The sequence below is a fragment of the Ammospiza nelsoni genome, chromosome 1 (genome assembly GCF_027579445.1).
Source record: "Ammospiza nelsoni isolate bAmmNel1 chromosome 1, bAmmNel1.pri, whole genome shotgun sequence".
NCBI classification, from domain to species: domain Eukaryota; kingdom Metazoa; phylum Chordata; class Aves; order Passeriformes; family Passerellidae; genus Ammospiza; species Ammospiza nelsoni.
In genome coordinates, this window is record NC_080633.1 from 10,285,914 (window position 1) to 10,299,570 (window position 13,657).

Genomic DNA, 13,657 nt, shown 5'->3' on the forward strand with positions numbered 1-13,657 from the left:
AACCCACAAAAACAGCAAAGCACCAACCCCAAATAAGCAACAAGCATACTTTACTTCCATTTTTCAATGCCATAACTGATTTCCAGACTATTCCTTATTCGCATATTCTAAAAGTTGGGTCCCTTAAAAACACTCAACACTAGATCAAAAAAATTTTGAGACATCTAAGACTGAGAAGCTGGCTTAAATCTGTCATCTCTATAAACAATTCTGAACTATTATACTTCTACTTTAGAGTATTTGTTGGAATAAAAATAAAAAAGAAATAAAAATCAAAAGGATTTTTTTTTTCTACAAAAAAGATCTTTTTACAAAGGGAGAGGGCATAATGAACCTCATTTATTTGTTCTTGCAGGCATTTTAGTTTGACTCAGGCAATATATGATGTTAAGCACTGATTTTATAAGCACTGTTTATGAGAAGGAGAAAACTACCTTTGCAGCACCGAGGATTTTCAAAAGCTTCTTCAGTTTATTTTTAGGAACAGAAAGTAGGCAACCACAATTGACAGGATGAGTCAATAAATACTCAATGTAATCAATTGCTAGGTCTGGCTTGGATTCCTGTGTTACATGGATCCGTACTCGACGCCCAGCTGATTTAGCATTCTGAATAGGAAGGAAGCACAAAACCAGTACAACCCTGTTAGTATCTGACTGTAGAACTGATTTCAAAGCAGAATAATACAGCATTGACAAGTCTTATTCTATTTTTAAAAAGCATGATGCCTTAAAGCAGTCTGGCAATTCCTCTATTCCCTGTGACATGCATTTGCACACCTTTGTTGGAGTGAGTGAGTCAGAGAGCCAATCACAGGCTAATTCCAAAATGTGCCCCACTTGACCCCAGCGGCACAGGCAGTCGATCAGGATAGAATATTTGTTTTGGTCAGCTCCACTGTCAATATTTCTGAGTCTGGAAACCACACCACAGCTTAAAAGAAAACAAACAAAGAGATACATTATCTTCACACCCATAAGTGCAGAAAACAATTAGTAAAATACAAAATAAGGATTCACCAATGAGACAGACTTGAACATCACAAATTTTACTGACTTATCACAGTTTTAGTGTCTTAATTTACCCAAATGGGTATTTAATATATCAGATTGCGAAAAATTAACAAATACAGCCAGCAAGAAACTTCTTGTCATTTGCATTTTGGATTTCCAAACAGTACCTGAACGTAGGAATAGCAGCAGGGGGCATAAATGATGCCAGAATAATCAGTGGAGCCATGCACCGCTCATCCTAGGATCAAAGAATGACACTCTATGACACAGAGGTACATACATGCAAGCAAAACTAAAGACAGTACTGAAAAATTGTGATTACAGCTCCTCAAATTAAGGATTTCCCTTTTACAGTACAAATGGAGCTGAAAGGAGCTCAAAACAATATGGCTTGCAATCTGAAATGTCTGATTCCTGGTTTTGGAGGTCAATTACCAATTATCATATCCTTCACTTTCTGACAAACTGCCAGAATAACTACCATGAATAGTCATGGCTCCATTAAGTTAATACTCATTGCAATAGAAATAGCAGCTCCTCATCATTTTTTTTCTACTAGAGACTAAGGTTTAATTGCACAGCCATGACACCACCTAACTCCTCTCAACCTTAAATGCCTAAATTCATTCACAAGACAAACTTATTAAAAAGACTAAAGAAAAAGGTTGTTATATAAGGATGGCATTGTTTAATGCACTGTTACTCATTACAACATGTCATAATACATGGTCTAGGCCACAACAGAATCTCACTCAGCTTATACAGAAACCAATCTATGTTAAGAACTCTTCAAAAATGGTTTATCTCTATGTCCAAACTTCATGGAAACAGCCAAATGAAATGATCATCTACTTGGCCATTCCAAGATCTAAAACCTTTTTTTAAAGCTCATATTTTTAAAAGAACTTTTAAAATATATTTGTAGCTTTTTCAGGAAAGAGACAGGCAGCTTCAGTATGTTTGTAGCCTATTAGGAACTAAGCCTCTGATAACAGGTCCTTTTAGATCCAAGCTGCATACTCACTGTGTAAGAATATCAAAGTCAAAGAGGTTGCTTGCTAAAGCTGGATATCTTGTCTGTTCACCAGACCCTTTCAGAAAGGATGCTACATCCTCTGCCAAAAAAGTTTGGAATGTCTTTGAGAACTTCCAAATGCTTTCAGGGTAGAGAGCACTTGTGTCTCTGTGCTGCAGAGTAATATGTAGCAATGAGCTGCTTTTCACTCTCTGATTATCTAAAGCAAAGTTGCAGTGGAGCAGCCACCATATTTCAGGACACTTCAGCATAAAAGCCATCAACTAAGAAAAAGATATCCAGTATGTAATCCTTCCAAATTCACTCTGGGTGCAGCAGCCACTATTGGCCACTCTCAGGATGGCATCCTCCTCAAGAACTACACTGAAACAATCACAGCAAGGAGACTGAGAATTTGAAAATGACTGATTTTAATTAACTGACTATATTGAATCCAGGCAATAAAAAAATAAATGCATCTACAGATTATTAGAGAGTAGATTTAAATTAGTAGAAACCTCAGAATCACAGAATGGTTTGGGTTGGAACGGACCTTAGAGATCATCTTGTTCCAGCCACCCTGCCATGGGCAGGGACACCTTCCACTTAGCCAGGTTGCTCCAGGCCCCATCCAACCTGGCCTTGAACACTGTCAGGGATGGGGCACCCACAGCTTCTCTGGACAACCTGTGCCAATGTCTCACCCTCAGAAAAAAGAATTTCTTCCTAATATTTAATCTAAACCTAATTTCTTTTAGTTTGAATCCATTCCCCTTGTCCTGTCATTACATTCCCCTGTAAAAAGTCCCTCTCTGTCTTTCTTGCAGGCAATTAGGCAAACCCCAGAGCCTTCTCCTTTCCAGGCTTAACATCCCATTTCTTTAGGCCTTTCCATTTAGGAGAGGTGCTCCATCCCTCTCATCATCTTGGTGGCCATCCTTTGGACTCACTCCAGGAGGTCAGCAGGACATGTTTGGCTTTCTGGGCTGCACGTGCACTCTGCCAGCTCAAATTCAGTGCAAAAAGAGCCTCAGCTGCTTCAGCTGCAGCTGAATCATAGAAGTGGTGCTGGTGGAAGAGTCTGGAGGACAATGGGTAGAAAAACATGTGGACTCTAATGTACACTGAGTACTAATTCTACAATGGCTCTTTTGTATTTACTGTTTTCCAAAAGTTCTAAAACATTCAAAATAATAAAACCCTAGAAAAACCTTACAAGGAGAGCAATTTATTGCAAAAGTATTTTTGAGCTGACTATTTGGATAATGGTTCATCACTCAGACACTGCAGCTGGAGAATAGTTTCTGCCCATTTGTGGGATTCCAAGAAAATTGCTGCTGTTTATAGTTTATAGCAACAATGAAAAAGAATACTTAATGTCATAAAAATAGATAAAAGATATAAAACATGAAAGCATCAGAAGAAAATACTGAGAAAATAAAGGAAAATCTAGGCTTTCTTTACCTGAAATACTTTAAAATAGTCAGGAAGTACAGAAGCAAATTTCTTGATAGCATATTCTTTGGCATCCTCATTATGATCTAGTGCCTTGTGGATGCTTCTCCAGAGTATTACAGTGATCTCCAACAAACTTGCCATGCTGGCCACATCATTTACTGACAACACATTATCCAACACCTGAAATACAAACATTTAGATGATATTACCAATGATATTTTCAAATAGAAATTTAAATTAAAATAAGGCTCTAAAGACACTAGAAAAAATCCTTCTAGATTCTTTACAAAGACACTCATCACCGTAGAACAGGAACTCCATAACTGAGTTTTAATCTCTCTAACTTCACATATCTTGCAATAGTAATTTTTAAAATAATTTAACTGCAAAACCAAACCAATTTATAATCAACATTGGAATTAGACAACTATTAATTTAAAATAAACTTCATATTCCTTCTATCTTTTTCTAGCTACTTGATCAGATTTCTGCTACTGCAGGACATGAAAATCCAATAATGTAACAGGGCTTGCAAGGGTTTTTCAGGGTGAAGAGAGAGATGAGAATGTTGACTTCATGTTCAGAAGGCTTGATTTATTATTTTATTATATATATTACATTATTACTATGCTAATAGGAATAGAGAGAAAAATTCTCAGAAGCTTGCTAAGCTAAGAATAGAAAAGGAATGAATAAACAAAGGAGCTCTCTCTGATTCTGTCCCAGAGAGAGCTTGGTCTTTGATTGGCCCTTAATTGTACACATCCAACATGGGCTAATCACAGGTGTACCTGTTGCATTCCACAGCAGCAGATAACCATTGTTTACATTCTTTTTCTGAGGCTTCAGCTTCCCAGAAGGAAAAATCTTAAAGAAAAGATTTTTATGAAAAGATGTCTGCAACATAATGGCAATTCTCCCCTTCCAACTCCAGAGATGCCCAAGGACATTCCTTTAGACTTTCTGCCATATTCTGTCTCACATTAAGCACCACTGAAAAGTAGTTATGAGAATTTAGAATAGAGTGGACTTTCTTACACTGGTGTTCTCCTTTTCACTTCCATCTTCATCATCATCCTCATCCCCACTGCCATGAAGACTGGCTTTCATTGCTTTCTGGATGCAGGCGTTCAAGCAGCGCCGAATGGTGAGCATCAATTTAGCTACATTTAAATGGAGCAGGAATAAATGAGACATTTACTATTTGCTATGCATGTTGGTAATAAGTGCTCTAATTACAATGCTGGAAAGCCAGTATGAAAAAGTAGGCAACGGAACCAGAAACAGCTAGGAAAAAATGGAGCAAAATTCCTTGTACAGGAAATGGAAAAAACGTGAACATGTTTTATATCCTCAAGTATGAAGAAGAAATGACAATATTATCATCAGGCTCTGGAATTTTACTGTTAAAACAGTATACTGAAAACCCCAAATAATCACCACTTTATCAAATCAGAACCAGAAGAAGCTTCCACAACTCCTACATCTAATCTGGCACAGCTGTTAAATTAATGACCCACGTTCAAGAACATTTTCCCTTCGATGTCAATGTTCATTCCTATGTCAATTCCCATTCCCTCCTGTGGCAATTCCCATCCTTTGGAAAAGATGTAGCCCAACCATTGCACTCCTGAACAAGGAGCTCAGCTCTAGAAAAAGTGAAAGGGTTATGCCACTCTGGTGGAAGTACAACAAGCTGATTTCATAACCTTATCAAGATGATCAGTGAGAGGCAATGGTTTGGGCATTTCACCCAAGTCACTCCATGCTGATTACTTGAGTTTTAACAGAACTCCTCTGAAACAAAATTTTCCTGATTTTACTTGTTTCAACAGAACTTTTCTAAAAAGCAGGACATGCTGGGCAGTACATGCCCTCTTCACTGAAACTTTCAGAAGCTTTCTGAAGGAGGACTTTTTAGATTTTCTCTGAGCAACTTGAAAATCCTGGTCCACAAATCCCAGACACTCAGATTACCAGATGTAAACATTTTTCAGTTTCTATATCATCTTTCACATGAAGATCTCAAATCACTTAGGGCATCAGGGTATTTGCTACCTTAATTCTACATGAGAAATAGGTATCAACTGAGATAATTTTAAGGTACATGTGGGGAGAAAGGGGAATAGAAAGGGGAATAGACCAGGTACCACCATGGGAGTGCACAGTACAGCATCATAAGAACAGAGATGAGAAGTTTTGATCTCCTCACTGTTGAAAAAGCTGATAACTTTGCCTGCTGTGCTTATTGCTGGTGTCAAGAATTTCCAAAACTACAAACTAATACTACACTAAACCCCAAAAAAAACCAGCAACAATGTACCCCTGTTACAGAAATAAGAAAAAAGCATTTACATCGTATGATATCAGTAATCCCAAAAGCTCCCAAGGTTTTGTGCTTTACCTATATTGGTGGGGGCAGTGAATTCATAGGCATACTGATAGAACTTCCTGGCTGCTGCAGGATTCATCTGGATGAGGGTGACACAGCGCTCACACCACACATCCTCGGGCTGGGCACTGGGGAAGAAGGAGTTCAGCAGGAGGTTCACGATGCGCCGCGACACCGGCCAAGAGTCCGCCTCCAGCCGGGACAGGAGGTGCTCCATGGGACAGATATTCCAGAACTTTGGGGAGTAAAAAGATGTTCAAAGGAGTGAAACAAAAACAGAGGAAAAAAACATCACCTTCATTGAGTGATTTCCATGGTAATAGTCTAATCAAATACAAAGAACATCAACCAGGAAAGCATGAGCATCTTTTATTCTTACACCAATGTGTACTGGAGGTCAAATTCTGCTGCAATGTCATTCTGCTGTGCTGATGTTTTAAATCTCCTGGTATCTCTGACTCACTGCTAAAATTGTCGTTCAAGCAATTCCACTTCACCTGCAATACTAATGCAATTCCATAGATACAGGGAAGAATTATTTACACTACAAGGATATCACCATAAAATACAATTATTACCATTATGTGCCATGTTTCATATTCTCCTCACAGGACAAAGTAGGTCTAAACTACTCACAAGTATTGTGTACTTAAATGGATCAACACCGTTTCCAAAACCATCCCAAAGCTTACATTACTAAATACTGAATGCATCCCATTCTTAGCAGAGCTCTAATTTATTTGTAACACAGAAATCAAATGCTATGAAATTCAGAAAGACTACACAGCTGTTTGCCAGCTGTAACACTACATTTGTAGTTTTTCTGAGAAGATTCTGAATTAATTATGCTGGACAAATTAAAATTAAAACAAACAAAAAAGTATTTTTCAATGCCAAAGAACTTATTTTACTCTTTAGCAGAAATATTTGCATCAGATAATTACCCTGTGAATTTGAGCTATGGATGTCCCTATTAAAACTGTCATAAAAACTAAGTTTAAAGTGATCCCAGGACTTCCTAGAGATACACATTACAGTTTTTAAATCAATAGGGAGTTATTGAAAAACATCTAACACTTACTAGGATTTTTTTTCTTTATATAAACCTGATCTTTCCTTCCCCTAAAAAAGCCCTAACATAGAGAATTATCTTTTTTCTCTGTCTTCAATTGCAGCAAACTCAGGATAATTCACAAAGTGACCTCAGCCACTCCTTGTATGACTTCTCCTCTGCACCCTTCACCACCTTCAGAGCCCTCCTCTGGATGCCTTCTAATAGTTTTATGTCTTTATTAGTCTTAGCAAGAGACTAAACCATTGTTAAATTAAAATATAAAATTGATATTAGGAAACTATAAACATTGGAGAGTGGAATAAGAGCTCAAAGATGTTGTAATGCCTGTGGCTGGACAGTGGCACCCTAAATAAGAGTCCACAGCAGAATACAAAATACATTAAAAATCACTGTAAAGGACATGAAAATCCTGAAGGATGTGGCCACAAAATAGAAGCAGACATTATAAAAACAGAAGAATCAGAGCAAAAAAGCTACTTAGGGTTAAGGTGTTAGGCATTTAGAAGAGTTGGGCAGCTGAGGAAAGTGGCTGTAACCCACTGCTCTCCCCTGCCCATCCAGAGAGAACAAGGCCCCACAGAACGCTCGGGATACCACAGATACTAAGAGTATTACCAGAGCAAAGCAGGTTATTTTTTTTTAAGAACACTGCAGCAGTCTCAAAATCTACTTTTTTTTTTTTTTAAATACATGCCATGATTTTGTCTCCTTGCTACTTATCAAGTACCATTATCCTACCTTGGCAGCCTTGGTAGCCTTCACTTTGAGCAGCATTTCCACAAAAGCCACTCGCACCTTCTCAGAATTATCATGCAGACTGTGTCTGCTTGCAGGCAGGAGCTGCTCCAGGAGTGGGTGACTTAGTTTGTTGTCCAAAATTATTGGCAGGCACTAAAATAAAAAAATCAAATCCAGAGAATGGAGCCGAAAAATCTGTAGCTAAAAATTGTTGAAGAGGACTGTGACACTTGTCATGTTAAACAAAGCAGGGGCAGACACTGTGCATGCTTGTTTTTGTAATATTCTTTGGTAAAATCTGCTTTGATTACTTCAAATTTGCAGTGAACTCTGTTCAGTGAACTCACTTCAGATGAATCAGCTTCAGCCCTACACTCAGACCATGGTCTTGCCCTCTGCCTGAGGACACACCAGCTCTCTAAAATATGATGATTTCAAATTAGAAATACTTTTTTTTTAACAATTAATTTTTAAATCAGCACTTTCTGCTTATCCAGGATAGCTCCCCCATGAAGCAGTAGTGGAGCAAGTGAGGATTAACAGGATGACAGCTTCAATCTGAGGCTGAAGTGACACAGACAAAATCTTCAAGTGCAAATGTTGATTAGGGAGTTCATTTTTCTGTCCAAGCTATCACTTATTTCTCACATGCCAGAAAGATGTAGATGAACTATTTCTAACATAGTGAGCAATGCACAGGAGGAGGCATGACCAGACCAGCTGTGGAATTACATCCATCCAAACCTCAGACACACAAAGTGGGAAACAAAATCCCAATTGTGCATGCCTTGGGATGCCTTAAAGTCAGTGATGTAAGAAATTCTGGAACTGCCTACATATATTTTCAAGTCTAAGCGTTATTTCTAATAGCTAAAAAATATTAATTATTGGGTCCAAACAGTCTGTGTACAACTGGAATTGAAAACCTTACAGTCAGAAAGGCAATCAGTTACTATTTCAAAAGACATTTGTGTCTTCCAAACATGTGGCTTTTATGAAATGTGCAAAACCTCCATGTAGGAGGAATTCTATTGCCTCAGACATTTTGAAGAACAAGATATTTCCTTGATTTAAAGTGGCCTATACTAGAAACCTGTACATCAAGTAAAACAGAAAAATTACAATCATGATAAAAAACATTTACTTTAAAAACAGAGCATCGAACATCAGCAGATGTTATATCACATGCCAGATCTCCAGTTATCTTTTTTAAAAGATCAGCAAGAATTGTTGGAGGAATCATCTCCCAGTACTTGGATATGATCTGAGTAACTCCCAGTATCCCTGTAGAGCGAACAACTGGATGGGGATCTTCTAAGAGACTCTAAAACAAACAAAAGAACAACACTGTGAGCATTTGGAAAATTGTGACTCTACTGCTGTTTGATCTGAGCCTATCATAAACAAAAGGCATTCCATTACATTTTAATCATTATGAAAACTGTCATACAATAAAAGAACTGTAATATCAATAGTGCCTCAAGGAATTTTACTATGAAGAAAATAAGGAAATTTAAACCAGAAGCAAAATTAAGGTAACTACTGGCCAATTTTTTCATTGGACTTTTGAATTTTTTCTTTTTAAATAAATCAAGTCTTGCATTTGTGACTTAATTAAGAATATCTGGATTTCTATTTATATGAGTTTACACTGATCACTGTTCCTATGGAACAACATAACAACTTTGAAACTTTCAATTATATGATGTGAACTCAGGAATCCCCCAACATTTTCTTAATGAAAATACTGTGCTCATTCTCACCCATCTGGACTGGTAAGGAGATTTTTAGGTTCTCTCCATTATACTTAATTTCACAAGTATTTAGTAATACAGTACTGAACTTTGATTGAGTGCTTCCATGGTAACTGTGAAGCTCTCCCCCACAATCCTAGGTTAAGTAAGGATCAAGATCATTACTCATGCATTTCATCTTTCAAAGGCATCTCTCATTCACAGAATAACAAATAACAAACCAAAATATTTCCTTTTTAAAGTGGTGTATAGCATCTGCAGAAAACATACTATAGAAATTAAAAATATTAGTTTAATTTTGTATTTTCTGTACCACAGACCTCTATTTCCCTACAATTATTCAGAAATCCCATACATTTTAATTGCATCAACGATTTTGTTTTTAGTTAGTTCTGACAAAAGTTTCATTTTTAACATTTTAATTTCATTAAAACTTACAAAAAGTTCTTCAAACTGTTTCTGAATTTCACTGTCCATCTCTTCAGCAGTAAAACTGGGATCACGAACAGGAAAAGCATCCACAAACAAAAACGCTGCATTTGCTCGAACTTCTGAGTTTCTGGCCTGTTACAATGGAGAAAAGATATTTTTTCCATAAGGATCAACTGTAAATATCCAAAGGTGCATCCTGTCAAATACTGTTCTCCAAACATTTCAACAAGTGTTTTTAATTAAGTAAATGGAAGAGATTAATTTACAAATGGATGGAAGAACTTAAAGTCACATAAGAGTTTTAATGTTTTATTTACATTTCTGCCCATTCAGTAAAACCTGAGTTATTGTTACAGTCAGCTTTCAAAGCACATCAGCTGCAACGACCCTGAGGAATCACAGTCAGAGCCCTTCTGCTTTCTGTAAAGTGAATAAATTAAAAGCAGTTGGGATTTCTCTTGGTGGCCTTACAGCTCCTCTTCAAGACAGAAGACTCTTGAATTCAATCAGACTGGATTAATTAACTTGCTTGTCAAGAGACAGGTGATTTAATTGAAAAGCTCAAGCCTGTTTCTTCAAGAAAACAGTATTTAGTGACTAAGTACCAGAAAGCTTGGAGCGTAACTTATCCAGCAAAAACTTATTCAGTTCTGCATCCCTGCACATAAGGATTAGGAACATGTTCTGAGCTCCAGGCAGCTCATCAAAAATCTATGGGAAGCCTCACAACATTTTACCACATTCAACAATTTTCACTGTACTCCACCATGTATTTTACTGGTTATACAGACACAAACACAAAAAAGGGAAAAGAAAAAGGTGTATATTTAGACAATCATTGAGTGAAAGATAATTGATGCTGTGGATTCAAAGGACAGAAAAAGAGAGCAGGCAATGAAACCATGAAGAAATTCAAGGCATGTCAAGGAGAAAGCTGAAATCTAACCACCAAACTACATTTTATTTATCAAAGACAGCAGTGCAGTGATGAAGAGCCTCTATCGACTTCTCTTGGAAAGGAGACTTGGAAGGAAGAATTTTGTCCAGATCTTGTGTCCGATAAAAAAATAAAAGCCCTCAATATAACAAGCAAAGTAGGCCTAATTTTAACAGCAAGATGAGACAGTTCAGGGACATTCTTGACTATGCTAATAATTTAATTATCTTCTTCCCTTGTCATAAAGCACATTGAGATCAAAGCAGGGAAAAGGAACATGGCAACAACCATGTAATATTTAGACTTAAATAAACTAATGACAAATAAAACCAGAAAAAAATACAATAGTAACAATTACTTCAAAATAAACTAATGACAAATAAAACCAGAAAAAAAACCACAATAGTAACAATTACTTCAATTACAATCTGGTTTAGGTTTCTCTTCTTGACCAAGCCTGATATGGTGGAGTAGGACCATAACATGCCAAATTGTTCAAGTCAACAAAATTACGAGGAATTTGAAATTGGATACTACAAAAGCAAACAAAGCAGACACATACATTCTTTAGTTAGGGACTTGTGTTTTCCTTTATTTACTATGGATAATGCAAACAGTTAAAAGATGACAAGACCTAATTCTTAATTCTATCCTATAAAGTTATAGAAAATCCTTTAACTCTGAGCCTGTCTATATTTAAGAATTAACACATAACAAGATAATATGTGAATTCAGGGTGAAATAGCTCTTCTGCACTAACATTGCATGTGAAAATTAATTCAAATGTGGTTTTGTGCAATACCCTAGACCTTGTCTACCACAGCCATTCCAGAAAGTTAATTTCCATAAACTTTTTAAGTGCATTACACTGAATTCTATTAAGCTCACTTTTAATTCTGAACTGAGTACCCACAGTTCAAATTCCTGCCTTTAATTAACTGGAATTTATCCCAAATGTATTTGCATATTCAGGCTTGTACAATGTCTTCACAGAGGTAGACCCTGAGAGTTTAAATTCATGGTCTGTTTTAATCCACACTGACTTTTCCATGCCAGAGCCTGCAGTAATTTAAATAACTAATATTTCTTTTACTATATGCTTTTACTATTCTGAGAAACTTCCAGAGCCTTTTAAAACCATAATTTACTTTTTTCTTCAGTTAATTTTCACAGCTTTCTTTTAAACTTTAACTGGTCTTACAGATTCTGAAATTAACTTCAAATTATTTAAAACACTGCTCTCCCAGGACATCTTAGTTTAAATGTGTGGGATGTTAAAAAATATTTAAAAAGACAACCAAACACTTTAAAGGAGTCACTTCCTTCAACAGCTTGAATTCCTGGAGGAGTGGTTCTTGACTTTTTCAGCTTGATAAGAAATAGCTTAATCACTACTTACACTAGATAATTGTATTTTTATATCCATATATCTTCTCATACTAACAACCAATCACTGCACATCTCTTTTATGTTTGTATGACTCTTGCTTTTCATAATAAGAACATGAAAAAATGATGAAGAAGTTACATATGGGCTTATATTATAAAAACTTGAGAGTTGCATAAAGGCTTATAAAAATGTGCTGGTAAAAGCCCCAACAGAAGCTTGTGCAACCTAATTACTTGCAAAACAAGCAATTGAAGAAAAACCAGAGAACTGTATTACAAAATGTCATTCTCAATTTAAAGATTTCAGAGATTAAATTAAGTAGTTTCAGCATCCACAGTTCTGGAACTCACTGTGTTCTTACAACTGAAGTATTTTTGCTCTCTGTAAGAAGGAGTAAACAGGCCTTGTGTGTCCTTTCTGTTTCATAAACAGTGTTCTAGAACAGAATTTGTTCTTCTCTGTATTAAATTAGGGATTTGACTAAAATAGGAGCATCAAACTAGTTATCTAAAATTAAACTGACACTTCAAGCTTTGGAGTAGAATCCATAACAGTTATAAGAACAGTTATAAGCTTCCCTTCTTAGTTGTGTATTTTAAACTACTGGTGATTCTGAGTCACAGCACAGTTCAAACCACCAAACACTTCATGCAGCATTACATGATTTGTTCCAGCCTTGGAACCATTAGTGATGTGAAAATTATGAATAACAGCTGTTAAAAATTTCAGCTACTTGTGGAATCTGGAATTCTCCCATTGTCTTGCTGCAAATCAATCAGTAATCTTTTTTTCCAGATCACACATCTTCTGTTACATTCCTCCAAATTAATGTATGCAGGTTTCATAAGGTTTGACAGAATCTTCCTCCAAAAAGCAGTCTAGTCTCACATCTGAGTCCTGGCCTTTGGCAAGTGACTACAACCCTTCACTGACAGGCAGCAACTCCCTTGAGAATGGAACAGTGTACTTTGTTAACTTACCAAAAACCAGTTAAAACCTCTATTCTTTTTAGGGACAGAAATGGAGAAATTAAAGGAAGCCATGATTTGTAGCTATCATTCTCTGGCATCAGGACATAAATGTTTCATCCAGAGGGTTCTTGTTCATATAAATTCTAAAAGGATGGGATCCAAGATTTAATGTAACACCAAACAAGATACTGGCCTAGCAATGACTTTTCATATTCCCACCTCTACCACAGGGTTCTGTTGAAACCAAGCAGATCTCAACTCTTTCCTGCAACTCATAAAATCCATTATAAACAACTTCTGAAGTTAATACTAAATACTTTCAACTTTGAGAATTTCAAATGCCTTTCTCACTTCTAGAGTAGATGCTTATGACCAACCAGTAAATGAAATTGTAAATGTTTGCCAGAAATTAACTTGGCTGTATGTGTACACTCTCACAAACATGGATTTCATAATTTCAGACAAAATAAAAGCTGTCACAAA

General features: G+C 36.5%; 1 protein-coding gene across 2 annotated transcripts in view; it reads right to left on the minus strand.

Annotated features, from left to right (window-relative positions):
- NCAPG2 (non-SMC condensin II complex subunit G2) overlaps window positions 1–13,657 on the minus strand; it is a 43,485-nt gene that overhangs the window by 12,090 nt on the left and 17,738 nt on the right. For both annotated transcript variants that reach the window (XM_059488007.1, XM_059488014.1), the window contains 9 exons: window positions 9,884–10,009; window positions 8,836–9,015; window positions 7,692–7,844; window positions 5,891–6,113; window positions 4,525–4,649; window positions 3,493–3,666; window positions 1,181–1,251; window positions 780–933; window positions 435–608 (listed from right to left, as the gene is read on the minus strand). In XM_059488007.1, coding sequence (XP_059343990.1) covers window positions 435–608; window positions 780–933; window positions 1,181–1,251; window positions 3,493–3,666; window positions 4,525–4,649; window positions 5,891–6,113; window positions 7,692–7,844; window positions 8,836–9,015; window positions 9,884–10,009 — 1,380 coding nt within the window. The remainder of the gene's footprint in view (window positions 1–434; window positions 609–779; window positions 934–1,180; window positions 1,252–3,492; window positions 3,667–4,524; window positions 4,650–5,890; window positions 6,114–7,691; window positions 7,845–8,835; window positions 9,016–9,883; window positions 10,010–13,657) is intronic.